At 33.6% G+C, this 27,106-nt stretch overlaps 1 protein-coding gene across 27 annotated transcripts in view; it reads left to right on the top strand.

Annotated features, from left to right (window-relative positions):
• Positions 1 to 27,106, top strand: part of DOCK9 (dedicator of cytokinesis 9) — a 353,079-nt gene that overhangs the window by 314,639 nt on the left and 11,334 nt on the right. For 13 of the 27 annotated variants that reach the window (XM_074299422.1, XM_074299428.1, XM_074299424.1 and 10 more), the window contains 9 exons: positions 3,202 to 3,259; positions 4,948 to 5,022; positions 6,530 to 6,636; positions 15,748 to 15,870; positions 17,839 to 17,952; positions 18,645 to 18,680; positions 19,597 to 19,743; positions 21,702 to 21,912; positions 26,763 to 26,953. In XM_074299422.1, coding sequence (XP_074155523.1) covers positions 3,202 to 3,259; positions 4,948 to 5,022; positions 6,530 to 6,636; positions 15,748 to 15,870; positions 17,839 to 17,952; positions 18,645 to 18,680; positions 19,597 to 19,743; positions 21,702 to 21,912; positions 26,763 to 26,953 — 1,062 coding nt within the window. The remainder of the gene's footprint in view (positions 1 to 3,201; positions 3,260 to 4,947; positions 5,023 to 6,529; positions 6,637 to 15,747; positions 15,871 to 17,838; positions 17,953 to 18,644; positions 18,681 to 19,596; positions 19,744 to 21,701; positions 21,913 to 26,762; positions 26,954 to 27,106) is intronic. The other 14 variants (XM_074299433.1, XM_074299432.1, XM_074299431.1 and 11 more) reach the window with 4 other exon arrangements.

Raw genomic sequence — 27,106 nt, 5'->3', positions numbered from 1 at the left:
CCAATGTGTTTTAGCAAAAAAAAAAAAAAAAATCACTAAAAACCTGGATTTTAATCAAGATTCTTAACATTTAATAACTTTAGGACCATGACTAAATTAATTAATCTCTCTGGACCTTAAGTTTTACCCTCCATAAAACAAAATTCCTCACAAAATTATTGTGATGAGATAGTTTATAAGCCATAAAATATTTTAAAATATAAATTATTATTATTATAATAAGTCATAGTATTATATGCCATCTCCGAATTTCTTATCACTATCAATGGTATAATAACTAGATTTTTTTTTCAGCTTTGTTCATTTCTGGTCAGAAATCAGTTAACTAGATTCTTAATATTTAGAACATATGTGTTTGTTCTCCAATCAGAATGACTTCTCTTTTATAATTAGGTCAGCTGATTGAATTTTGTAGTTAAGCTTCTATTTCAGTTAACTTAGGATTGAAAAACCAGAAATATATGTGTGTATCTCAGTTTTAAGTTAAATATATTTGAGTTTGTCTATGTGTATGTGAGTGCATATATGTATGTTTATTCAGAGAGACATAGCTTTATATTTGGTGAATATATGGTAAATATACATATATCAAATATAAATCAGATATGTGGTAAATATTCATCTGACAAATATAAATGTGTGTATATATAATATGTGATAAAATATATATTTAATATAAAAATATATGTGTATGCATATATGCTATATTAACTTAAAATTGAGAGACAGGGCAAAAAGAGTTTCTTTTTAGAATATAGAAAAAGCTAATTCCAATTTCTTGAGCAATTTAAAATGAGAATTAAAATGAGAATTCTGTTTACTTTAAGAAAATGCAAAAAATAATAATAAAAAGAAAAAAAGGAAAAAAAAAGAAAATGGAAAAGATATAAACATTTTTAACAAAAATCAACTAATCAATCAGTCAGTGATCATCTATTTAGGTGTCAGTGTTATGTCAGACACTATGCTTGTTTATGGGATTACAAAAGCAAAAATGCAATAATCTGCTTTCAGTGAGCTTATAGAGGTAAACAAATATCTCTCTGTGTGTGTGTGTGTCTATAGCTATATCTATATATGTAGATGTGTTTACATATACAGAGACATATGGATATCTAAATAGATATGTAGATAGATAGATAGATAGATAGATAGATAGATAGATAGATAGATAAACATAGCCAAATCCCTATAAACACCCATACACATACAAACACACACAGATACATACACACACAAAATGGGAAGAGGAACTAAGCATCTCAGTTCAAAAACAATGTCCCATGATGTCACCTCTCAGAGGCCACAGCAGGATATTTTAAAAATAACTACTTAACTACTTAAACGAACTTTAAACTACTTAAAAAGTAGAACTCTTGTTAGATATTTCTTTTGGCCTAATAATGCTGTGGAAAAAATTACAGGAATGCTAAGGGCATTATGAAGCAAGAAAATTTGAGAACTTCTTCACTCACAGTTGAGTAGATCAGTAAAGGTTTTCATGTATAAAGGAGCATTTGAGATAAATCTTGAAGAATGTTAAGGGTTTTGAGAGGCATAGATGAAGATAAAGTGAATTCCAGGCATGAGAAATAATCACTGCAAAGTCATAAAGACTATAATTGGAGTGTTGAGTATGACAGAGAGTAAAAAAGGTAGTTTGCCTAAACAATAGAATACATGAATGAAAACAAATATAATAAAGCTGGAAAAGTAAGTTATGAAGAATTTTTTTTTATTTAATGCTTTAATTTTCCCCCCAGTTCCTTGTAACAATTTTAATACTTTAAAAAAATTTTTGATTTCTAAATTCTCTTCTTTTTCCAAATTCTCTCCCCTCATTGAAAAGTCAATTTGATATAGGCTAGATAGATAGATAGATAGATAGATATGCAGTCATACAAAACATAATACCATGTTATTCATGTTGTGAAAAAAAAAACAAAAAAAGATAAAGAAAAATATATATGCATTTCAATCTGCATTCATCCTCCATCAGTTCTTACACTGGAAATTTATAGCATTTTTTTTTTTCATTTTAGATCATTGTATTGCTGAGAATAGCTAACTCATTTACAGCAGATCATCATACAATATTGCTGTTACTGAATACACTGTTCTCCTGGTTCTGTTCATTTCACTTTGCATCAGTTCATTTAAGTCTTTCCTGGTTGTTTTGTGAAGAGTTTTGAATGCCAGACCAGAATAATTTATATCTGATTCTTGTGATAAGGAGCCATTAGAATGTATGTAACTGAAATTCACAATGGCAAACTATTTAAAAAGCACGTGTAAAATTATAATTAAAAGTAAATTCCAAAATGTTTATAAATTGTATGAAATTTTTTTCAAAAGTGACATCCCTTAGAAAGATCACTCTTCTTTGTGGAGAATGGGTTGAAGTGGGACATAATTTTAAAGAGGAAAATTAATTAGGAGGTTACTTCAGTAGTTCATACTGGTGAGAGAAAATGAATTTAACTGATAGTCAAGTGAGTAGTGAGAATGGGACTTATATAAAAGAAATGTTATGGAGATCAAAATGACAAGATTTTATAATTGAAATGAAGAGTAAGGAGATAAGATTGATGCTATGGTTATACCCACAATAGAGAAGTTTAGATAAGACTTGGGTTTTAGGCGAAAGATAATGATATTTGTGTTGTCTTTCTGGATAAGGCATTACTTGTAGACAGAATTGGTAATAACCCTGATAATTATATTTTGGTTCTCAGTTCCCTCAGGTTATTTATAGATTTTAAATTGAAGCAGGTTATGTGTGACCCATCTCTTACCAAATATATTTGATCATTACATTAGTGTAAATGATGGCAGCAAATCCTCATAGAGACATACACATTTTGCTTTTTGTATTTTGAAGCCTTCCGTGGTTATGGAACTCCTGCTAGCATCTGTTCTTTTGATTCCCTTTTTCCATCCATAAACTTTAATTTCAAACAGCCAGTTGTAGAATTTTCAGTACCATGGCTACACAATATTTTTTCCTTTTGATCTTTTTTTCAACCAGTGAAAGGTCAGACTAATTAGGGTTTTTGGGGTTTTTTTTTTTTTTTTTTTGGTTACCTCAGTAACTTGAAAAGACTACAGTTACTTTATCAGGTCATTATAGCACATGATAGCATTACCCAAATATAAAATGTCATTAATGACATGTCTAATGTATGATGTTTTATTTTACAGGCAGCTATGTGCTATGTCCACGTAACAGCCTTGGTGGCTGAGTATCTTACAAGAAAAGGTAAGAAATGATTGCCAGTGATTGGTAAAGTTAACTTTGGATTTATGAGGTGTGTTTATTGGACTGCTGTGCTGGAAATACTTTCTTCTTCTGGTATACAGACAGCTTAGGAAAGAAATGTTAACTATGAAGCTAGATGAAGACTGTTCTGGAACCCTCAGAAACAAACTTTTTTAAAAAAGAAGAGGAAGCAGAGGTTTTTAAAAGAATTAAATAAACCTAAAAAACAATTCTTTAAAGACTGTACCACCAGAATGTAGATTGTTAGACACGCTTGTTTGATATAGTAGTGTTAGACTGAGTACCAACACTGGAAGACTTTTCCTTTTCTAAAATCATATGCTGCCATTTTTGTTGAAGGTTTCTGACCACAAATTGTGATGCTTGTTGCTAAGTGTTCCTTCCACTAAATGAAACTAGGACTAAAAGGACTTGATCTTTTTCAGAGTATTCCACTCTCATAGGACCAACTCATCCTTTTGAAGGTTTGGATCATACTTCAACGTGTTCAGGAGTATAATCATATGGTCAGCTCTGAGCATTCTATTGGACATAGTTATATAATTCGTTTTTGAGAACCTAGAAATTTTCTGTATGCATAGCCTTCGTCCCACTCAGAAATAAATATGGGACTTTGTGATAAAAGGAAGAGATTAAATAGGTACAAGTCAGAGGGGAAATGCTCATTTTATTAGTCTGTTCTTTTTCACTTGCTAATCTAAAAACATTCAACAAATGTTTTTTAAGTACCTATGCGTTGGGTGCTGGACTGAGTACAGGAGGTAGAATAATGAAAAACAATTCATGTTTAAATGGAAATTAAGGTATAAGTTGGCCTCTAAGCCTGGAGGATTAAATGATTTAAGATTTGTAAAGTTTTACACAGTACCACCACTGTTTAAATATTAAACTATTATTATTGTGGTTGTTGCTATTATTGTTTCCTCACAGAAACTCAAAAAGATAGGGTGGTATAAGTTGTATTATTCCCATTTTGCAGGTGAGGAGATTGAGACTGATAGTGGTTAAGTGACTTGCCCAGTTTCATGCAACTAAAAACTGGCGCAACTAGAATTCTCATTTCCATCCATTACATCACTTCTGCCCTTCCACAAAGCACTTTAAAGTTAAAAGGATTTCTATTTACCTAGCTACTTGTATGGCTCCAGGCAAATCATTTAATATCCCCATGCTTGAGTTTGCTCATCTCCAAAATGGGGATAGTATTACTTATGTGGAAGGAAAGTGCTTTGTAAACTTTAAATGTGAGCTGCTGCTATTATGGTCTGTTAGGTTACAAGTTAACTGGGAGTTTGATAAGCTCACCTTGACTAGTTCCTTTTTTTATTTATCTATCTTTTCCTTTCTAAAATTATTATATCAGCTTCTGGCAAAGCTGCTTTTAAGATCATTTTACAGTACAGAAAATACCCTGGAAAACAGAAGCATTAAACCAGGAGGGAAAGAGTCATTCCAGAAGTATGTAAAGAATAAAGGGGATGCATTTTGATATGCAAATCTGTCTACTTTGTACTAAGTTAAAATAAATCAAACATTGTCACAAATACAAAGAGGAAACCAAAAAAAAATTTTTTTTCTAAAGAAGAAAAATTTTATTAGTCTATTGCTACTTTTAGGATTCTCTGTGAAGATTATCATCAGGTAATCCATTTCCTCATATTTACAAGCAGATCTAACATTCCGGCGGGAACTACCCTACCTCCCCTACAACCACAATACCTTCCAAAGGAGCAGTCTGGGAGGTGAGCCTGGGGGCCTCTTCTCTAGCATCCAGGCCTGCCACTACTTATTACCATCCATTGGTGTTGGGTTTTTCTTGGTCATCAAATGGACAAATGGCTTTCATTCTCTTCCTTTTCTCCCCCTCTTTCTGGAGCTCTCCTATGCTTGGTGAGAAAACTCATCTACATAAAACTCCTTAACATCTTTATTTGACCCTCTTAATGTCACATTATATTTTGTCAACTGACTTAGCAGTTTAGCCTGAGGTTTTTAGTCATAATTTGTTTGCCTCAAATCCAAATTCATGCTTTGGCTTCTCTGTTCACAATTTTCATTCATAAAAGCCAAATTTTCTATTACAAAAGTAATAATAATAACAAAAAAAATTAATTAGTGACATCATCATGTTAATCCGTTAATAGCAAGGTAATTATGAAATATAAAGTAGTCTTTTCTATGTCAGATACATACTATTCTATAGGTTGAAATGTTACCACTACAGGTGGTTAGCCAACTAAAGTAAAATATTGTTCCATCATCATTATCATCATTATTTAAGCCTAAAATTGTTGGAAATACTTTAAGGAAGGAAGTTGATCCCAGCTGTTTCTTCTAGCTCTAACTTTAACCTAGATTTGTTATTTTCCCCCAGAATATGGTTGTATCTGAATTTTCAAAGCCCCAGCACTATTCCTTATGCAGTTTCCTTCTTGGGTAGAGTAAAAGAGTTCATCATATACTAGAGGCAACTAAGGAGGAAATCAGCTAATCTAGTCTCCAAATTTCTGGTGCTATAGAAGTGCTTTTGTTTAATAACCCCATCTCATTTTAGAGAGGGAGGGTAACATATAAATGATGATTTATTGGTCTACTCCCAATCATACTGGGTTAGGCAAATTGTATTTTTTTATATTATTGAGGCTTAAAGGAAGTGGGACTCTTTCAATTGCCTGTTTCTTCTTTCAATCGTTTTGATGTGAACATTTATCTGGTGTCTAGGCAATGATTTTCCTGACAGATCTCTTCAGATTTAATTTAACATAACTACTGTGAATGTTGCTTATGTATTTGCCATAAATTTATTGGTCTCCCATAATCATAACATGGAAAATCTTTATATTATATACTAATTAAATTAAATTATATACTAATTAATTAAATATTGTTTTAAAATACAAGAACTTGTTAAAAGCAGAACTAATTAGGAAATTGGAATTGCCCTCTAATTTTATAGAAACAGGCCCAGAGAAATTAAGTGACTTGAGATCATATGGGCAGGGCAGAAAATATTAAGAGAAGTGGGGGGGGGGGGGGGAGAGAAGGAATAATAATCAGGAGAAGTAATCAGTAGCATTGACTGCCCTCGTCTGAGTGTGTTCTTAAGGCTTGACCTATTTCAAGATTTGGCCTTGTCCCTCTGAAAATGGAAACACCCCCTGTCTTCAGCAGGAAGGTACCTTGAGTTAATTGAGTTCACCTACTTTCAGGCAATTAACTTTTCAAATGTCTTTCTCTCAAATTTCCTAGGCATGTTTAGGCAAGGATGCACAGCCTTCAGGGTAATTACCCCCAATATAGATGAAGAAGCTTCAATGATGGAAGACGTTGGGATGCAGGATGTCCATTTTAATGAGGTGAGTGCTTAGATTTCCCATTGGGTTACTTAGTTACTTGAGCATATCATAACTGGCCTTTTCCTGCTATTTGCTTCCCAAAAGGTTTCTAGACCCACCACCTTTTTTCATGTTTTTCTTTCCTCTGCAGCTGCAGCTACTCTCAGATCTTATTAAGATCATTCTGTCCATTGCTGCGAACCCACAAAGACTAATTCTTCCTTTCTAGGAAGTGTCCTCTAAGCTGGGGGGGGGGGTATGGGGAAGCTGCATGTGGAAGCATTCCATGAGAAATAGACAATAACTGATTATAAAGAACTTCACAGCAATCTTACATTGCTCTGAAAATAGGAATTAAAACTCTTTAGCTTTAGAAATCATTGCTCTTCTTTAAAATTAAGATTTACTACATGGAATTCAAAGCAGTTAGACTTTGAATCAATCACCTAAAAATATTTTTTCTTATATTTAACAAATCTTTATTTACATGCTCTTATTTCATTAGATCTGGAAAGGACCTAGCAGTCATCTAAGCCAGCCCTCTAATTTTATAGAAATGGCTCAAGGTCACATGGCAGGGCAGAGATTTAAATGCTGACAGGTAGGTGGTTCAGTGGAGAGTGCCAAGCCTAGAGTCAGGAAGACTATTTTTCTGAGTTCAAATCTGTCCTTAAACACTGGCTGTGTGACCCTGGAAAATCATTTAATCCTGTTTGCCTCAGTTTCCTGATCTGTAAAATGAGCTACAGAAGGAAATGGCAAATCTAGTATCTTTGCCAAGAAAACCCCAAATAGGATCAAGATTTCACTGAAATGACTGAACAATAATTCTTTCTACTATGTTGTATTGTTTCTTCAGAGTGTATATACACTTTAAAGAATTTGGATAACTTTAAATAAAATTTAAAAGACCCAATTCACGGAGTAGGGAAGTAGAAAACAGTGAGAAATGATTAAGGATGTCTGTTTCCAAAGCAGAATAACCCCAATTACCTATGCCCCAAAATAAACTTTTAAATAACCAAACTGGCTACAAAGAGTGGGAGTTTTTTCAGCTAAAAAAAATTTCCAAAAACTATTTGGAAAATTATTCTCAAAAAATAATAATGATCTGGTCCATGCTCATGAAAACTTTGGTTATAACTTCCTTATTGGAATGTCCAGTCTGTGAAATATTTCTTTTACTCAGTAACATGAAAATTGTCCCAACTGTAGCTGAGCGTTGAGCTCCTTGGGCTCAGGGAGTTGAGCTTTTGCTGAATTCAGAAGTTGAGTTTTTGCCAGGACTTCTTCCTATAAAAATTCTAGGCTATTGCATTCCCTTAGTAGTGAATAAAAAATTTGGAATTGTAACCCAATCCATTTAACACTATTCCAGTTTTCTTTCCATTATATCACACTGACTCTTTGATATGGAGATCAAGTTTTGAGTACTAGTTGATCATCCCACAACCTTGTTGTTATTGGGTACAATGTTCTCTTGATTCTGCTCATTTCACTTATCATCAATTAATTTCATTTTTTCCAGGTTTTTTTAAATCATCCTGCTCATCATTCCTTATAGAACAATAACATTCCATTTCTTTTAATACCATAACTTATTTAACCATTCCCCAACTGATGGGCATTCACTCAACTTCCAGTTCCTTGCCACTACAAAAAGGGCTGCTACAAACATTTTGCACATGTATAATCCCTGTCTTTTTGCTTTGATATTTCCAAGGCAGTATGCAAGCTAATCAGGGTGTAAATGTATCATAAACTTCATTCAGTCATCTCAGTTGTACCTGGATTTTCAAGATCACATCTTGGAGTTTTCTTGGCAAATATACTGTAGTAATTTACCATTTCTTCCTCCAGCTTATTTTACAGATGAGGAAGACAGAATTAAGTGACTTGCCCAGGATCACATAGCTAGTTTAGTATCTGAGGCCAGATTTGAATTTGGGCTCCAGGTCCAGTACTCTATCTACTTCACCACCATTCTATGCTGTCATCTTAAATTTAGTGGTCAGCAATAATATAACATAGGAACCAATAAGTGAAAGTCTGAATGTGTTCATTTGGTTGACAGTAAAATAGAATCATTTCTGCAGCCTTACGAATTGGTATGCACAAAAATTAAGAGATCATTATGACCTCCTTGAGGAAAAGAATTATCTTTAACTGATTTTTATATCCCTTGCACTTAGAGTAGTACCTAGCACAGAGTCTTTTAATAAGTCTTCCTTGACTGACAGATCAATTTGAAGTAACAAAGTGAATAAAAATTTTGAGCTCCTATAAATAAACTGAGGGCTAAGGATATTTTTAATCACTACCTATCCATATTTCCATATGCCTGCTTGTTTTTAAGCATAAAATTAGTTAATCTTTAACAAAGTCCAGGGTGCATGTAATTCCGGATGTAACATATAGTGGAATTATAAAATACTTAGCAAAAGATAAAAGCATCAAAAGTGAAACTTCAAGAACAACTTTGGAGACTTCACCATTATGTATAGAAGGAGAGAGAAAAGCCCAAATGCCCCATGTTTTGTAGTACTTTTATCTAACAGGATTTTTCAGGAAACAGTGACTTTCATTATGAAAGGTGATTATCTTTGCCAGATGTTTCTTGACTATGGAAAAGCTGAAGTGAAAAGATGCACATGCTTTGCTGGAAATAATTGCTAGTATAATTTTTACTGCCAGATACAATTAAGTACATAAATTGGTCTCCTCAAAAGGTTCCAAAGTAGTTTACTTCTGACAGAGAACAGTTTCCAGGCAATTGGATATAAGTTGTAGTTAGGTTACAAAATCATTATGAAGCACTCTATCTGGTTCAGTTCAATTTCTTAAGGATGTCCTATATACTAGGCACTAGACGTAGAGGAACAAAAAAGCCCTGAAAAAGTCTGCCCTTGGGGAACTTACATTCTATAGTTACTTTATAAAATAGGTTAAGCATGAATTGTCTAGGAACTTACAGTTAGGTGGGGGTGGGGGTAGGGGTGGGATATGACAACATAGGACCAAAGAAAAGAGCTAGAGGTATAAAAAAACTTTAGAAGCCATCTATCCCCCTCATTTTACAGGTGAGAAATCTTGAGTCTTGATGGAAGGCAAATGTCTTAATATAAGATCACTCACATAGTAAAGCACAGAGCTGGGATTTCAGCCCTTGTTCTTTGATCTCAAACCCATGCTTTTTCTGTATCATGGCACCATTTCACTTCAGAATACTAAGTGCATACTATAAGAAGAGGTTTTTTTTTTTTTTTTTTTTTTTTGTTTTTTAAAATTTTGCCTTGACCTCTGGTTTTAATTGGAAGGGAAGCATACACTCTATCTGGAAACTCCCTTCACTGATGCATATCAGCAGCTGTTTGTAACTTAGAGAGTTAAATCTCTATATAAATTAAACCCTGAAGAGACACAAGGACTCTGACAATGATAACACTTATACAGGTAGCATTTAGATAGCTCTTTAGGTTTGCTAAATGTCTAGCTTATATCAGCCTTTCAATAACCCTATAAAGTAGGTTAAAGTAGATATTATCCTTTCTGTTTCATAGATGAAGAAACAGAAGGGAGGTTAAATGTCTTACCTATGGTCACTCAGCTACTGTGTGCTGGAGACATTTTAAAGATAGACCACATTTGAAATCAAGTAGACTTGGATTCAAATCCTGCCTTGTCCACTTACTATCTGTATGGCACCCTCTCTGTGTCGCAGTTATCCCGTCTGTAAAATGAAAAGATTGGATTTGATGGTTTCTAAGGTCCCTTTTACCTCTAAATGTATGATCCCATTAATTCCATGTCATAATGAGACATCATAGATATGCCATCTTTTTATTTATATTATATGTTTGTTTTATTTATATTTATGTTATGTTATAGTTATTTGGATACCAGTATTATCTTACTACTACAGTATTATAAGCTCCTTAAGTATTAAGTAATGACTTGTTTTAATTCATAATTTAAACATCCTTCTGAATCCTGTTCCATAATAAATAGCTGTAGTTACAAAATAACTAATAATTTTTAAAAACAATCATTTCACTTATTTCTTTTGACATAATGCCTTGACTATGTGGTTATTTTCCAAACTAAATTATAAACTCCAATAGGAGAGAAAAAATCTACCCAAAATTATATTGCCTTGGTTCCCCTTTGCACAATAACTCCATTAAGGCAGAAAATATTCCGTAAATATATGGCTAAAAGTATTAGCAGATCTGTGGAGCCATACAATAGGCATTATATTTGGAATTAAAGCATTGAAGTTGAAGATCAACTCTGTTTCTTACTGGCTGCATGTACTTAGGCAAGTCTCTTGACCAGTACTCACTTAGCTTAACATATAGTAGATAATTTAAAAATGCTAGTTGAAAACTATCTTTGCATGTATTTTGACAAATAAAAGCTATTATTTTTTTAAAATACAAACTAAATTTTAGTTGCTGAAAAACATCACAAAGCCTTAGTCTATAAACTCATCTATAAACCTCAGCTCAGTCATTTGTAAAATGGGGGTGAAAATGCTTGTAATTGTCCACCTCTTGGGACTGTTAAAAGTTCTTTCTAACCTAGAAATGGCTTATAGAAGTCCATATAAGTTGTTATTGCTTTTTAAAAATGCTATTAAATTAGGGTTTAATAAATTTTAATTAAATAAGTATTTAGTAAATATCTGTTGCCTGAAGAGCAAGTGGTGAATCAAATATAAACCTTAAAAAATATATAGGTTATGTCCTCATGGATCTGTCATTTCAGAAATACTACATATGCAGATAGATACAGTAGACAACAGCCATGTCAAATTGAAATAGAAAATGTCCCCTGTGAGGTTCATGTTGACCTAAAAAGCCACAAATTGACAACTATCTCTGTTGTATTTTTATTTATTTTGTTATTCTCAATTCCATTTTAATCTAGTTAAGGCAACACTCAGAAGATTTGTGGGCTACTTGCATTCAAGTTTGATACCTTTGGTATAGAATAATGCAAAAATTCATGAGAGAAGCACAAGCAAAGTGGGATTGGAGGGAAAGTCATTGTACCTGTTAGAGGGAAAAAAAAGAAATGACTAATTTATTGCTTGACAGCCTTGATAAATTCAATATGGATATAAAATTTTAGTTCTAAAAAGGACCTTAGAAATCACTCTTAACAAATCTTTTATTTTACAAAGTTAACTGAAGGCGAGAGAATGTAGCATTTAATTAAAGTCAGAAGTGACTTCTTGTGTGGCAAGAACACTGAATTTGGAGTCAAAGGATTTGCTTTTGAATCCTGAAAGTGTTCTCTACTATCAATACAATAGGGAGCAAGTCACATCTCCTAAGAGCCATGGTTTCTACATGTGTAAGATGAAGGTGTTGGATAAGATCAGTGGTTCTCAAAGTGTGGTCCAGAGAATCCTGGGAGTCTCTGAAACCTTTTCAGAGGAGCTACAAATTCAAAATTAGTTTTTCTTTGTAACATGGTAAATATCTATAAATTATAAACAAAAACTCATTAGACATATCTATATATAAAGGAAACTGAGAATAAATGTTGAGGAACCATTGGATTAGATCACTTCTAAGGCCCTTTCTAATTCTTATATCCATGTATCCAATTAATGACCAGAACCTAGGATTTCTTATTTTCTAGCTCATACACTTTTCTTCATATCCGTCTCTCACAGATAGAGGCCTCTCTATACTGGTAGCATACTTAATTTTTTTTTTCCTAGGGGGCAGCTAGGTGGCACAGTGGTTAGAGCCACCAGCCTTGAATTCAGAAGGACCCGAGTTCAAATCTGGTCTCAGACACTTAACACTTCCTAGCTGTGTGACCCTGGGCAAGTCACTTAACCCCAGCCTCAGGAAAAGAAAAAGAAAAAAAAATTTTTTTCTTTTTAAAATATTTTATTTTTCCCCCAGTTATAGTAATATACTTTTGTGATGATGGGGATGGGTGAGTAGATGAGACACTGAGTTTCAACAAATTCCTTAAAGCAGGAATCATGTCTCATTGTGTCCTTATTCTAGCACAAGGTAGGGATTCAATAATGAAATGTTTATTGAATAAGTGATCAAATCTAGGCTTGCTTTAACACATCTGAAGGACCTCCACTCCGGGCCATCTGTTATTGAAATCACTTTTAGATTGTCATATACCATTGAATCTTTAGAGACATGTGACATTAGCCAACTTGGACAGTCATATACACAGGCTAGTGGAATTCTGTTCATAAGCGAAAGCTGTAAGTTGTATCACCTTACCTCAGAGAGTAATTCCCCATCCCAAGGCATTTAACCCAACCAAGGAACGGGTCAGCCACTTATTAAAGCGTTAGCAAGTGATATTGTTGATATTTTATAGCACTTTAAGATTGGTGAAGCATTTTATACGAATTATCTCATATAATTCGCAGAACATCCCTGCCTAGGGTATCCATTTTAAAAGTAAGGTTAAAAGTAGTCATGTGACTTACCTAATAATCATATAGTATCTAAATCAGACGTCAGAGCCAGTGCTCTTTAACACATTGCAAAGAAAAAAATAATAATACAAGAAATATATGAATATATACAAAACATAAAAAATATATAGAGATAGTGGTAGATTACTTGTTTCATTGTGCTTTTCTTTGAACTTTTTTCAACTTTTTCATAGCCAAGTGGGAATAAGGCATATTTGATCATAGTGAAGCTTTCACTTATAAAAATTTCTTTAAAAAATAACCTGCAAGGAAATATGCAGAACATAAATAGGCACACTAATGCATCTTTTTGTTTAGGAGAACTCAGTTGGTTGCTATGTATATGACTTTTTTGCCCTCATTAGTTAATGGGTATTATGATAAAAACCATTAGACATCTGGCTCCCCTTTTATAAGCATTGATCCCAGAATATTCAGTCATGCATATAGCAGTTTTATGATTTGTATGCCTAAAGGATGTCATAGAGGTAGAGACTGTCTTGCCCTGACAGTGTTTTTTATAAAACTAATTTTTAAAGAAAAAAATTTAAAATTTACAATAGACTTTATTTCTTGCCACTTGAAAAGCAATTATTTCAGATCAGTAGATAAGAATATTTAAATCTAAAAACAAATATGTAAAAAGTAAGAAACTTTAAAATCTGAGGATGGGGACAGCAAGATAGAGCAGGGGAATAGAGCATTTGTTCTGGAGTCAGGAGTACCTGAGTTCAAATCCAGCTACAGACATTTGATATGTATCAACTGTTTCATTCTGGGCAAGCCACTTAACCCCAATTTTCTCACAGAAGAAAAATAAAATCTTAATATGAAAGACAAATATTTGTTGTAATAAGGCAAAAATGTGCTAGCATAGACTGGAAATCCAGAACACTAATGTTATTGTTTTAATTAGATATAGTAGCATTTTTTGATTGTAGTTGATAGTTTTTTCTCAGCAATATAATGAGGAAAGAAAGTGTAATGTATGAATAAATAATAACTATTTGAAAAGGCTATGGTGTTTTTAGTGGTCTACAAACTCAATACCAGTCAGTCAGTCAATAAACATCTATTAAGCACCTACTATATGTGAAGCATTGTGCTAATCATTGGAGACATGAAGAACGACAGAAGGTTATTTCTGCTTTCAAGCAGCTCGTAGTCTAATGAAGGATATAACAAGTTAACAATTATGTATAAACCAGATTTCTATGGAATATATATATGTGTATGTGTATAAATATATTTACATTATAGTATAATATAATAGATATATATTATAATGTTTATTATTATTTATATTATATGTATTATATATTATATATATGTAGTGTAAAAAGGAGACAACAATAGGAAGGCACTAGATACTGAGAAAGACTTCTTGTAGAAGGTGAGATTTGAAGGAAATCTGGAGATGAAATTTCAAGCATAGTGACAGCTAGTAAAAATGCCCAGAGTTGGGAGATGAAGTATCTTGTGTGAGGAACAACAAAGAGACCACTGTCACTGGATTACAGGATATGGAGGTGAGAGTGTCGGTGGGATGAGGAAGCCAAAAAAATTAATTTGATCTTGAGTTACTTCAGGAGATGCATTCAATCATGCCCAAATCTTTGTCACCCTACTTGGGGGTTTCTTAGCAAAGACACCCGAGTGGTTGGCTATTTCCTTCTCCAATTCATTTTACTAATGGGGAAATCAAGGCAAACAGAGTTATGTGACTTGCCCTTGGTATATAAAGGAGATAAGCCTTAAATCCAAGTCTTCATGACTTCAAGACCTGCATTGATGGCAGTTATGCTGCTTCTTAATCTGCAGTCTTTTGCTTATTTAATTCCAACTTCTGCTTACTCATTATTTATGAGTCATTCTTGGGGTTTTTTTTTTCCATTGCTGCCTTATTATAAAATTATCTTTATTATCTGTTGAGGCCATTTATATTTATTCTCCATACAGTTACACTCCCATTTCGTCTTCACAAAAAGTCATTTTTTTTTTGAAGGCAGTAGTTATCCTACCATCATGGAGTAAGGAAATAACTTCCAAATGTAAATACTTTGCAAATATTGATGGGTGGATAGAAGCAGCATTTTTTAAACAGTCACCATGTGCCAGACACTGTGCTAAATACTAAGGACACAGATAAAAGCAAGTAAGGATAGTCCCTGCCCTCAGAGAGCTTCTATTTTAAAGAGTTAAGACATGCCATAAAGGGAAGCTTGAAGGGGAGGCAGGATGGCATTTTGTGAAATGGCCTGGAAGCCTGAGTACCACCAAGGTAAGGGCTAAACTGTCAAAGCTAAGGGACCCAGGAGCAGTATACAATTTACTGGGAGGAAAGGAGGAGGTTATGGTCCAAGCAATCCAGGAGTAGTGGTGGATGCCTGGAGCCCCCAGCAAGGCGTGCAAAATATCAGTGACAATTTTGTTCCCTTCACGAAATACTCATGGTCATTATACCATAGCCAATTTTGAGCTTTGTTACTTAACTCTTATAATGTTTGCAAAGCATCTGAAAAATGTACCCTGACAGAACCATGGAGGCTAACTTTTAACCAACAAGGAAACCTTAATGTACTTAACGCTACCATTCAACTTATACTTCTTTATAAATTATTTCTCTGATAATTGCCCTATTTTTCAATTATATTTTTTTCTGCAATTAGGACGTATTGATGGAATTGCTAGAACAGTGTGCAGATGGTCTCTGGAAGGCTGAACGCTACGAGCTGATTGCCGACATTTATAAACTCATAATTCCCATTTATGAGAAACGCAGAGATTTTGAGGTACCTTGTATTTGCTTTTCTACTTTTCATAACATTTGTCTAATGAGCTTCTTTTTCTTGCCTTACATAATTTTGAAGTTTTCTTAGAAATAGTCATTTTCTGATTTTCCTTTCTTTTTCTAAAAATGTCCAAAAAAATGGAAATGATATTGTTTCACTATCTAAAGTTTTAAATATATGTGGCTCTTAAATAGATAAAATAAATTTATTTGCTGAAATTGGAAACCATATAGGCAACTTGCAATTATCCATGCCACTGGAAGAGAGCTGCAACATGGAAAATCCAAAATGGCAGTTAATTTAAATATAAATTTATTTTACTTTGGAAGGTAATTTTGTACTTATATTTAAATATGCATGTTTTGGATTTTGGGGAACTTATAAAAAAATAATGAAAATTTGAAGGTCTACAGGATTCTGGAAGCTACAGAACAGGGGTTTGGCAGCATCCTCATATAGCACATATGTCAAAAAGAGTACCGAGACTTTTCTTTTTTTTCTTTTCTTTTTTTTTTTTTTTCCTGAGGCTGGGGTTAAGCAACTTGCCCAGGGTCACACAGCTAGGAGGTGTTAAGTGTCTGAGACCAGATTTGAACTCTGGTCCTCCTGAATTCAGGGCTGGTGCTCTATCCACTGCACCACCTAGCTGCCCCCAAGACAGACTTTTCAATGGAAACTTAATTGCTGTTTGTCTCTTCTGCCATTTGCCAAAAATTTACATTTCTGCCTTCACCACCTGCGATAATCAGCATGTAAATAAACACCCACTATATTTATTAGGGAAATGGCATCTAGTAACCATTCTGAACATCCTTCTTATAGCAGTGGAGCCTTCAGTACCCTAGGCCTCTGGACAGAAGTCTTCCACTTGGCACCAAAATATTGATAGTTTGTCAAATCTCTGACTAAGAGATTTACCAAGCTTTCTCATCCAGCCTTTGTTTACAACTCTCCTAGCTCCCTACTTCATGCTGAAAATGACTTTCCTTCAATCATGAACATATCCTAAATAGGACTTTATGTTTCTACCTTCTTTTGAGGAAAATAATTAAATATCTCATGTTCAAAAGTCTTCTGCAGGTTACTCTGGGTAGAAGAGAGTGCTAGGTCAACTGGTGAAGAACAGTTCCTGTGTATAGACAGCAGAAAACCATATTATTTATTCTAGTTTACTATTTTGAGAAATTAAAAGCAATATATTCTTTTATGTAATTTGAATATTCAAGCAATTACTAATCCAGGATTGATTCTCTATATCTTAGTTTTGTTGTCGTTGGGGTTTTCTTGGCCAAGATCCTGGAGTGATTGGCCATTTTTTTGTCTAGCCCATTTTATTGATGAGGAAACTGAGGTAGACAGAGGGTTAAATGACTTGCCCAGGATTACACAGCTAGGAAGTGCCTGAGATCAGATTTGAACGCAAGAAGATGAGTCTTCTTGATTTCTGGCCCAGCACTCTATCCACTGTGCCACCTACCTGCTATATCTTAGTTTAGACAAGTTAATGTAAATGAATTGCGCATTAGAATTTAGGACATTGCTTTTAAATTTTCTGAAGAAATTGAGTTGATAAAACTAATATCTACTTATCTTTTTTTCAATTAATGAGCAAGTAGAGATCTGGCCATTTCTTTTATAATTTGCTGCAAATATGAGAAAAGGAGATTGGTTTTCTATTTGAAAAGTATCCATTTGTCAATATTTTAGCTTAATTTAATTTTCTTTTACAGAATTCTGTTTTTAAAAATAGCTTTGCTGGGAGAATCCCTTAGTTTGCTTTTAAAAATTGAAATGATTCATTTATTCTCAAGTCTCCTTATCACTTTTTTTAAAAGAAAAATTTGAAAATATTTTTTTTTAAAGAGAAGAGGCTAAAAAGAGAGGATTTTTCTTTTTTAAATTTAAAATTTAGTGGAAATTTAAATTGTTTACAAGTATAAAGGAAACTGTTCTCTTCCATATTTCTAGAGACTAGCTCATCTATATGACACTCTCCACCGAGCATACAGCAAAGTCACAGAAGTTATGCATACGGGCAAGAGACTTCTGGGGACATATTTCAGAGTGGCGTTCTTTGGGCAGGTGAGCAAAGCCTCTCCTTTCTAAAAAATGATATTAAATACTGTGAAAATGTTTATGTGATTGTGTTTTGCAACTTATTCTGTTTCATGCATATAAATTCTTTATATAATGCAGTTCTTCTTTGATCTGTTAAATTTAACATTTGGTATAATTCTGATCTTCCTCAGTAAACTTTCTGCTTTTTTCTTCCTGTCTTTTCTTTTATTACTTTCTTAAGGCAGCGGTAAGTTCTTCCCACGTAAGACATTCCTAAGAATGTTTATTGAGCGGCATCTTTGGTGCTTCTGTGTGATTTGCCAGTTGCTTTTTCAAACCTGTATGTATATCTATTAGTCATCCTAGTTTCAAACAATAACATTTGATTCCATTTACAGACATAAATCACCTGTCTCCTATACATCTGTATTGCATGTTTTAAACCAAAAAAATTAAGAAATTCTGGCTGCCCTTGTGTATGCCCTTGTATACATCTTCACCTCTATGTAATATAATATCTCCACAGTAGATTGACCATGATAATGTTTCAGAGAGCCCATGAGGAAGGGTTCTTTCTCATTTAACTTGAGTTTTAACCTACAAGTGTCTAACATTTTTACATTATATAAACTGTCATCCATGTATTTAGGAAGTGTGCATTCCTATGAGCAGTATATAACCTTCAATTTATTCTGTTGTCTTTCACGACTTTATAGCAATACCAGTTTACAGACACTGAGACAGATGTGGAGGTAATTACAGTAAATGCTTACAAAGCAAGCAATGTAGTCGAGTGGCTGCATTTCAATCCTTAGTTTGATGTGGATATTTTTGTTCAGTCCAGCCTGCCTTGTTTTGTTTTGTTTTGTTTTGAGCGTTTTCTGTGTGTTCTTTCTGTTGCTTTGTCTAGTTTATCTTAGGACAGAACTTTTTTTTAACTCATTTCAATTATTAACTGATATTTGGCTTTTAAAATTTTCATCCTGTTTCACTTCTCATGCCATATTGTTGAATTCAGCCAAGTGACTCAAACAGATGTTCACTGGAGATAATATAGCTATATCTTGCTATTATACTGACAGACTTAAATAGTTTTGAAATTAATTATATATAATAGAATTGGCATAATATTTCCTTTGTAATACATTTGCCCTTCTCCATTCCTAGAATTTTTTTAAAATTATCCTATAAAATCTAGTATAAATAGAATTGATTGGGAAATTTTTGCAAGTCAATATGAGAAACTGACAGACAATGGCACCATTTTTGAATGAAGGCTAGTCTTGGGAATGTGAAACAGGGATGAACCTAGTCACTCCAGCTGAATGAGAAAAGGTCTTGATTCCCAGACCTTTAATTACACTCAAGTACATGATGACATCATCCTCAAATACGTTTGCAATTTTGTGTTGTTTCTTCATCTTTGCACCCTTCCTCTACCCAGACTTTTCTATTATTCACATTTTTTCCCCTTCAGGAAGCATATCTGTATAAGGTTTTATTATTTTTTTTTGAGTTGTTAATTTTTGTTTTGAATCCTAACAACAAGTGTTGAAAGTGCTGTTTGTAAAACATTAAAACAAAAAACAAAAAGCCACTGTCTGCATTATTATAAACCAGAGCTAGTAGAATACTGAAAACAGTCCTGATTTTACTTTTTACCCACAGGGATTCTTTGAAGATGAAGATGGAAAGGAGTATATTTACAAAGAACCTAAACTGACACCTTTGTCAGAAATCTCTCAGAGACTACTAAAGCTTTACTCAGATAAATTTGGTTCTGAAAATGTCAAAATGATCCAAGATTCTGGCAAGGTAGGAGTGAGCACACGTGGATGATTGTGATAGTATTGTTGATTTTATTTTATTTTTGTTTAAAACCAAACTAGTATCTTATAAGGCTTCAATATTTCTAGCCTATAGTTTAGAAAATGTCTAATTTTTATCTGTATTTTTGGTTTCTATTTCTAAAGCCACATCTCCAACTATATATATTTGTACTGCCTAAAACTCACCCAGGAAATGACACAAACTCCTCCTATTCTTTCACATTAAAATCTTGTTGTTCAATTTAACAAATATTTATTAAATATTTTCTACCCATTGCCATCATCAATGGCAACCATTTTCTTTATTGAATATCTTACTTGTTACAAATAAGTTTGAAGTCATACTTTATGTCTTAATGTTTCATTCCCTCCTTTCCAGCAAATCCATTGTCAACTTTATTAAAAATAATGCTCCCCCCAAAAAAAGATAATGCCCCTCCCATAAGATAATGCCATAGATTTTAGGAATAATATTCCCAACATCAAAACTATTAAATTGGCCTTGGTTAATGGATTGCCTGTGCCATTGTAACCTTATTTTCAAAGTTCTCCCACATTTTTCATCTTTCTTTTTCAATCCATATATAATGCCCCTAAAGAAATGAACCAAATCTGTCATTTTTTTCTAATCCTTCCAATATCATATCCTAAGCAAGTCACTCAATGTATTGATTTAATGTACATATATGAACAGAAAAAGAGCTTGTAAAAGATGAAAGTACATCAGAGACTGAAGCAAAAGAGTAGAGGATGAGCAATGATGTCTAATATATTCCTAGTGGACAGTTCGTGGTTTTCTCATATGATAAAAGAAAAGGTTTTCTGCTAAAGGGGAAAATGTATGAGCATGTTAAAAACTAATCTGATTTTTTAAAGAGTCATACAATATACCAAAGAGTAAAGGGTTTGGTTTTTATAAATAGTTGGATTATTCTTTGGATTTATATATCTTTCTTCCTTAAAAGTGCAATGCAAAGCTATCATTTTAAAAAAAAAGTGTTTAATTCCCTCATTATATCTGTGAATAGGGAAATTATTAATTAGGATCTGAGTCCATTAAATCTGTGCCTTTCTCATTTACATTTCTGTTTTGTTCTTGTACTATTACAATAGTTAACATTTTCTGTCTCTCTACCCAAGTCCACACAACCACTCTACCTTCTCATCCTCATCTCTTTTCTTTTGACCTAGAAGCTAAAAAGTGCTTTAAATACAATTAAAGACTAATCAAAAATGATTGAAAAACACTAAATGGGATTTATGATAGAGAATTCCATTTGCATCCAGAAAAAGAACTATGGAGTCTGAATGTAGATCAAAGCATAGTATTTTGACTTTTTAAAATTTGGTTTTTTGTTTTTTCTTTCTTGTGTTTTTTCCCTTTTGTTCTGATTCTTTTTTCACAACATGACTAATATGGAATAAGTTTAACATGACTATACATGTATAACTTATATTGGATTGCTTCTCTCTTGGGGAGGGGAGAGAGAAAGGTCAGAAGAAAAATTTGGAACTCAAAATCTTACATAAATGAATGCTGAAAACTATCTTTACATATAATTAGAAAAAAGTCTTAGTGTTAAAAATTAAAACAGTAAGATGTCTTTGATTTCCTATTTAAATTACTAGCTTTAATTTCTTATCAGCTTTTAGGATTAGTTTTTAAACATTTATGTATATACATATATCTTTATTAATTTTAATTTTTAATCTAATTTAATTAGTAAATTACATGATAATGAGAAATAAAACTGCTATGTTTCTTTTTTTTAATAATGGATGCTTTATAGTGGGGAAGGTATGAATTTTATGTGTGGACTTAAAATAGTGTCAAGCTAAATGTTTGCTTTCCAAAGCAAATCTATAAAGGTCATTTCAGGGGAAGAGAAAGTAATTATTCTCTCTTTAGTATTTTTCATCTGCCTTTTTTCTTTTCATTTAAAGGTCAATCCTAAGGATTTAGATTCAAAGTATGCTTATATCCAAGTGACACATGTAACCCCATTCTTTGATGAAAAGGAATTGCAAGAAAGGAAGACTGAATTTGAAAGAACTCATAACATCCGCCGTTTCATGTTTGAAATGCCCTTTACTCAGAGTGGTAAGCGACAGGGTGGAGTTGAAGAACAGTGCAAACGACGTACAATATTGACAGGTATGGATTTTCCATTATTATCTGGGAAATATTTAGTTTAGGTTGAAAGAGGGTAAAAACAATATTGTGCTTTTTTCTTAGTTTTTATTGGCACCAGATATTGACTACCTGGTATTTATATAACCACTAATGCATTAGAGCTTGAAGGATTCCTAGAACTACTTAGGATAATCATTTTCAAATTGAGATGAAGTTTGTAGATGAAGAATCTAAGTGCTCAGAGAGAATTAGATAATTTTTATATGCTGTTTAAAGCAAAAACCTTGGATTCCCAAACTGGCCATTTCCATAATGCCCTGCCAGGGCTGATTCAACTCCCTGAGGGTATATACATACCCCTGGATTTGTCAAATGTATTCAAAGACAATTTACTGCTATTTGGAACCTACAGCTAAGATCCAAGAGTAGGATAGAAAGTGGATAGAGCACTGGGCTAAGTCAGGAATACCTGAGTGCAAATTCGGCCTTAGATACTTACTGTGTGATCCTGGGCAAGTCACTTAGCCTTTTTTGTTTCAGTTTCTTCATTTGTAAAATGAGTAAAAAAAGGGGGGGGGGGGGGATTCCATCAAACCACTCTAGTATATTTGCCATGAAAGCCCTAGAAGGGATCACAAAGAATCAAACACAATGGAAACAGCTGAACTACAGCAAGTATACAAGATATTGCACTATGCATAATTTCATATATGTTCAAAATCCTCTTGCTAATTACAAAACAAATTTATTGATTAGGCATTTAACATTCTAATCATTAAGATATAATGAAGAGATTGTGTGCAAGATCAAAATTAGAGTTTAATGTCACTGTGCTTTCTAATAGATTATAGAGTATAGTAAGTCCTATAGTTTAATCAATATTTGTTTAGCTTTTATGTGCTTGAGAGAGGGAAGTTTGCTTTCTTTAGAATGAATGCATGAACTTTTTACCAAAGGAAAACTTAGCTTAGCACTTTAGGTAAATTCTTACTTTGTCTTCACATATAACACTCAAATTTCAATTTTATAAAAGCCTTTCAATTTTCCATCCTAAATTCTAATCCAGGCTTTATGCTTTTCTAGTGGAGCTTTTATTTATCATTCCTGGACCACCAGCGGACTTGCTGAGTAGAGTATCAAATGAAAGAGATTTTTCATCTCTCACATGATTTATTTTTATACTAACTCTACTCTGGGCAAAATGGACCAAAATATCAGACAAAAAAATGCATAAATTTTTTGGTTGCAATTGATTGAATCCATTCCATTTGCCTTGTAAACCTTTCTTTCCCTGGGGAAAAAAGACTTTATGGAATTCACAGATTTATGAATGGTTCAGTGAACCAGCCAAGTTGACAAAGGTCTGCAAAGCAGTAGTGAGAAAAAAAAAAGAAGATGAATCCTGGAGGGACAGAGAGATGGAAGACTTTGAAGCTGGCAACAAGATGTAGTTATTGTCTTTCACCCTCAATGGAAAAATGCTTGTGATGAAAATGATTCATCAGTTTCATAAATGCCTTGAATCCCTGTTGAACAATTATAACCACAGAATCTAGAGTTTGTAGAATGCTTGTTTCCAAGAAATCATTGTTTTAGTGGTTTTTATATTTTGTTTTAGTGCAGCTAATCTTCAGCAATCAATGATGAGGAAAATCAATGAATAAATCAAAAAGTACTTTAAGACCTATCATGTGCCAGGTGCTAGTAATTCAAATATGACATACAAATAATACAGATAAACTAAATAGTCTTTATCCTTGAATTTACATTCTAATAAGAGAAATTGGCACATATGCTGGTCAAGGAAGGGACTTTGGGGGGGGGGGGAAATCACATGAATGGTGAATGAAATCAGCATGTAATAGATTACTGTGTCCTTTCTAAACACTAATTATACTCCCTATGGCAGCACAAACTCAAATTAGAACAATTCAGAGAATTTATGCGTAAGAATGACAGGCAAATTCATGATGCAATCCAAATTTTTAACAATAAAAGAATAAGATGTTATAATCATTGATTTGATTACATTACCTCTGTTGGAAGGCAGGTGGTGGCAAGGAAGGCTGAGTCCTGGGCCTGAAGTTAATATTTGTAAAGCATTTATCATGGTGTCTTGCACACAGTAGGCAGTTTAAAATTCTTGCTTTGTTTTGATTATATAAGCACACCTTGGGGAGAGCTAAAAGTAAGTTTTCCCCATTCAAGACAACTTAAACCCAAGGCAGAGTTCCAAAGCTGAGTACATCACTTCTTGTGGTCTCTAGAGTTCTGTTCCAGAGGTTCTAGCTAGAGAGAGAAGGGGACCATGAGAAGGCAGCTGGCCAGGGAGGAAGATATAATTCTCAAGATCAGATATAAAGGATGCTATTCCAGGGGAGGAAGGTACATTCTAGCTCATATTTAGAGCTAACATGGGGTAAAAAGGAGAGCTTTGGACATCAGGACAGATCTGTTACCAAATTCATCTAAACTCACTCTCTATTCAGGACCCAGATTCAGATTCTCCCTCACAGCCTTTCTAGTGGTATAACCAAGAACAAGTAACTTAATTTTCCCCAGCCTCAGTTTTCCTCATTCATAAAATGGCAATGATAATATGCTACCCACTTACAGTGCTATAGAAATGCAGGTTTATCATTATCATTATTAGCATTTATTTTTAAAAATTTTATTGAGCACTTTTTGTGTGTAGCAGCACTCCACCAGACATCGGGGAAGTTACCAAAGTTTGGTAGATACAGTCATTACCCTCATGAGGCTTACAGTCTGTAGAGGGTATAAACCATAGTCTTAGTACTTATTTGTTTATTATGAGGGTATTCAAGATAAGGTATTCAAGATGCTACAAACCTTAAAACACTATCCAAACATCAGTTTTAGCTATCACTTTTAATTTAACTAAACTAATTCATAACTACTCTGGGGGACACCATTAGACTTCAAGCACCATTCTAGCATAGTCTTTAGTGGGAATTTAGGAAGGAGGGTGCTAAGCTTATTATAAAATAACTCAGTTCTCAAACTTTGTATTTATACCTGATTTTAAATAACCATACCAGAATAGCCTATTTTGAGAAATATCCCATTCCTCTTAGGATGATAATGTTTTCCTCTTAGGATAATACTGTTTTCCTTCTCTCCTTATCCCCCCACTGAAATAATGAGAAATTTCTTTTCCTTTAAATTTTTCCCTTATAATTAGAGTATCTAATTCTATATGTAAATAGACTCTTCTTTTCTTCTGAGTTACTATGGCAACCACAGAAATGCATGCCTTGCCAGGAAATCTTTGTTAGACAGAATTACTACATTGGGAAAGGTCTTGGGGGAGGGGAGGTCTCCATGGAAATTATCAACTAACTGCATTTTTCAGCTACAGCTGCAACTACTATAGCTGCTCAAGCGTTTTTGTTTCTCATTCTACAAGGAAACAGTTCACAGATAGCCAAAGTCAGAATTTTTGATTCTTCCATTAAAATGCATCATTCATGAATTTTGGCTTGGGGAACATTATCTGAAGGACAGTAGTTTATTCTACTGTAACAGAAATACCCTATAGCCATCTGAGAGTTGTAATGACTGACCTTATCTTTCAGCCTTCATTAATGAGACACCAGAAGGATGTATTTCTTCCTTCAATACAGAGAGAAAAATATGTGTGGTGGGTTATAGCCTAACTTCTTAAATTGTGATTTCTTCCCACCCCAATTTGGGATTTTGTAACTGAATGTGGACAGTCAGAAAATTATGATTTATTATCAGTAAATGTTTAAGCTAACAAGGGTCTGAAGCAGAATTTGAATTCAGCTTTTCCTTATTCCAAATCTAGTGTGCTCTTATCCACTGTGCCATTTAGCTTCCTCAAGCTACCAAAACCAATAAAACTATTTTGTATTTTTGCCTTCTTCATTGGTCCTTTTCAAAGACATTGAATCATTGCTCTCTCTTAGAAAATCTTAATTAACAAAGTAATCACAACTTTGGGTGGCCAGAAGAACCCCAAACTTGCTTGTTGGGTTGGCCAGAAATCTCCCAAACCTACTCAACCAGAAGACCTTTGGTTTGCTTGTCAAGTAAAGACTTCCCAAGATGGAGAGTATAAACAAAATCACTTGACAAAGTAGAAGTTTTTGATGGAGGGAAAGATGAACCTACAGAAGTATAGGATAAAACCTGACAAAATGAGATCCAGCTAGAAGATGAGAATGAAAAGAGAATAAAATGGACTAGATCTGTCAGAATTTCTACTGGAATCTCTTCTCATTGATGATAAAAGAACTATCACACTTGGAAATGAATTTGGGAGTAGCAGCTGATTTCTGTCCTAGCATGCAATTTTAAAGGCACTCATTTTTAAAATGCATAAGAGAAGTGAAGATTCCAAAGGAATTTAAAAAATATGAATGGTATTAATAACAATAACAAAAATAAAATGGTTATTAAAAAGAGTTACTAACTACTGAGCTATATATTTTCTCCACATCTAAAATTTTCTTGAGAATATTCTTGCATGTATTGGTGCTAAGCTACTTAGTTCACATAAACTCTAAGTTAAGTAAATCAGATGGTATAATTCCCTTTTTATAAATGAAAAAACTAAAGTAATAAGAGACTGTGACTGCTTAGTTACAGCACTAGCAAAGTTAATAGGAGTGAGGAAAAAGGATTAGAACCCAGTATTTTTTTTTATTTAATTTTTTAAAATAATAGCTTTTTATTTTCAAAACACATATAAAGATAATTTTCAATATTCACCTTTGTAAAACTTTGTGTTCCAAGTCCTTCCCCTCTCTTATAAAAGTAGTAGGAATGTTTTTGTAAGGCAGGGAAACTCTATAACTCTGTGTGATCTCTTTCTATTCCATCAGCAATCCACTGCTTCCCTTATGTGAAGAAGCGCATTCCTGTGATGTACCAGCATCATACGGATCTAAATCCCATTGAGGTGGCCATTGATGAGATGAGTAAGAAAGTGGCTGAGCTCAGGCAGCTGTGTGCCTCAGCTGAAGTGGATATGATCAAACTTCAGTTAAAGCTACAGGGCAGTGTCAGCGTTCAGGTGAGAGGGCAGCTTGCCTTGTTTTAAATATTTACAACAAAATGGAAGAGAAAATGCTTTCTCTTAACTTTTGCAAGAAGAAAAAATACCACATATATCCATTCAAGTAAATACAAACACATACAAGACAGCACAGAACATTGGGGTTAGCTG

Source organism: Sminthopsis crassicaudata, chromosome 3 (assembly GCF_048593235.1).
Source record: "Sminthopsis crassicaudata isolate SCR6 chromosome 3, ASM4859323v1, whole genome shotgun sequence".
NCBI lineage: Eukaryota > Metazoa > Chordata > Mammalia > Dasyuromorphia > Dasyuridae > Sminthopsis > Sminthopsis crassicaudata.
Note: the sequence above shows the minus strand (reverse complement) of the source record. Positions and strands in the feature narration are given on the sequence as shown.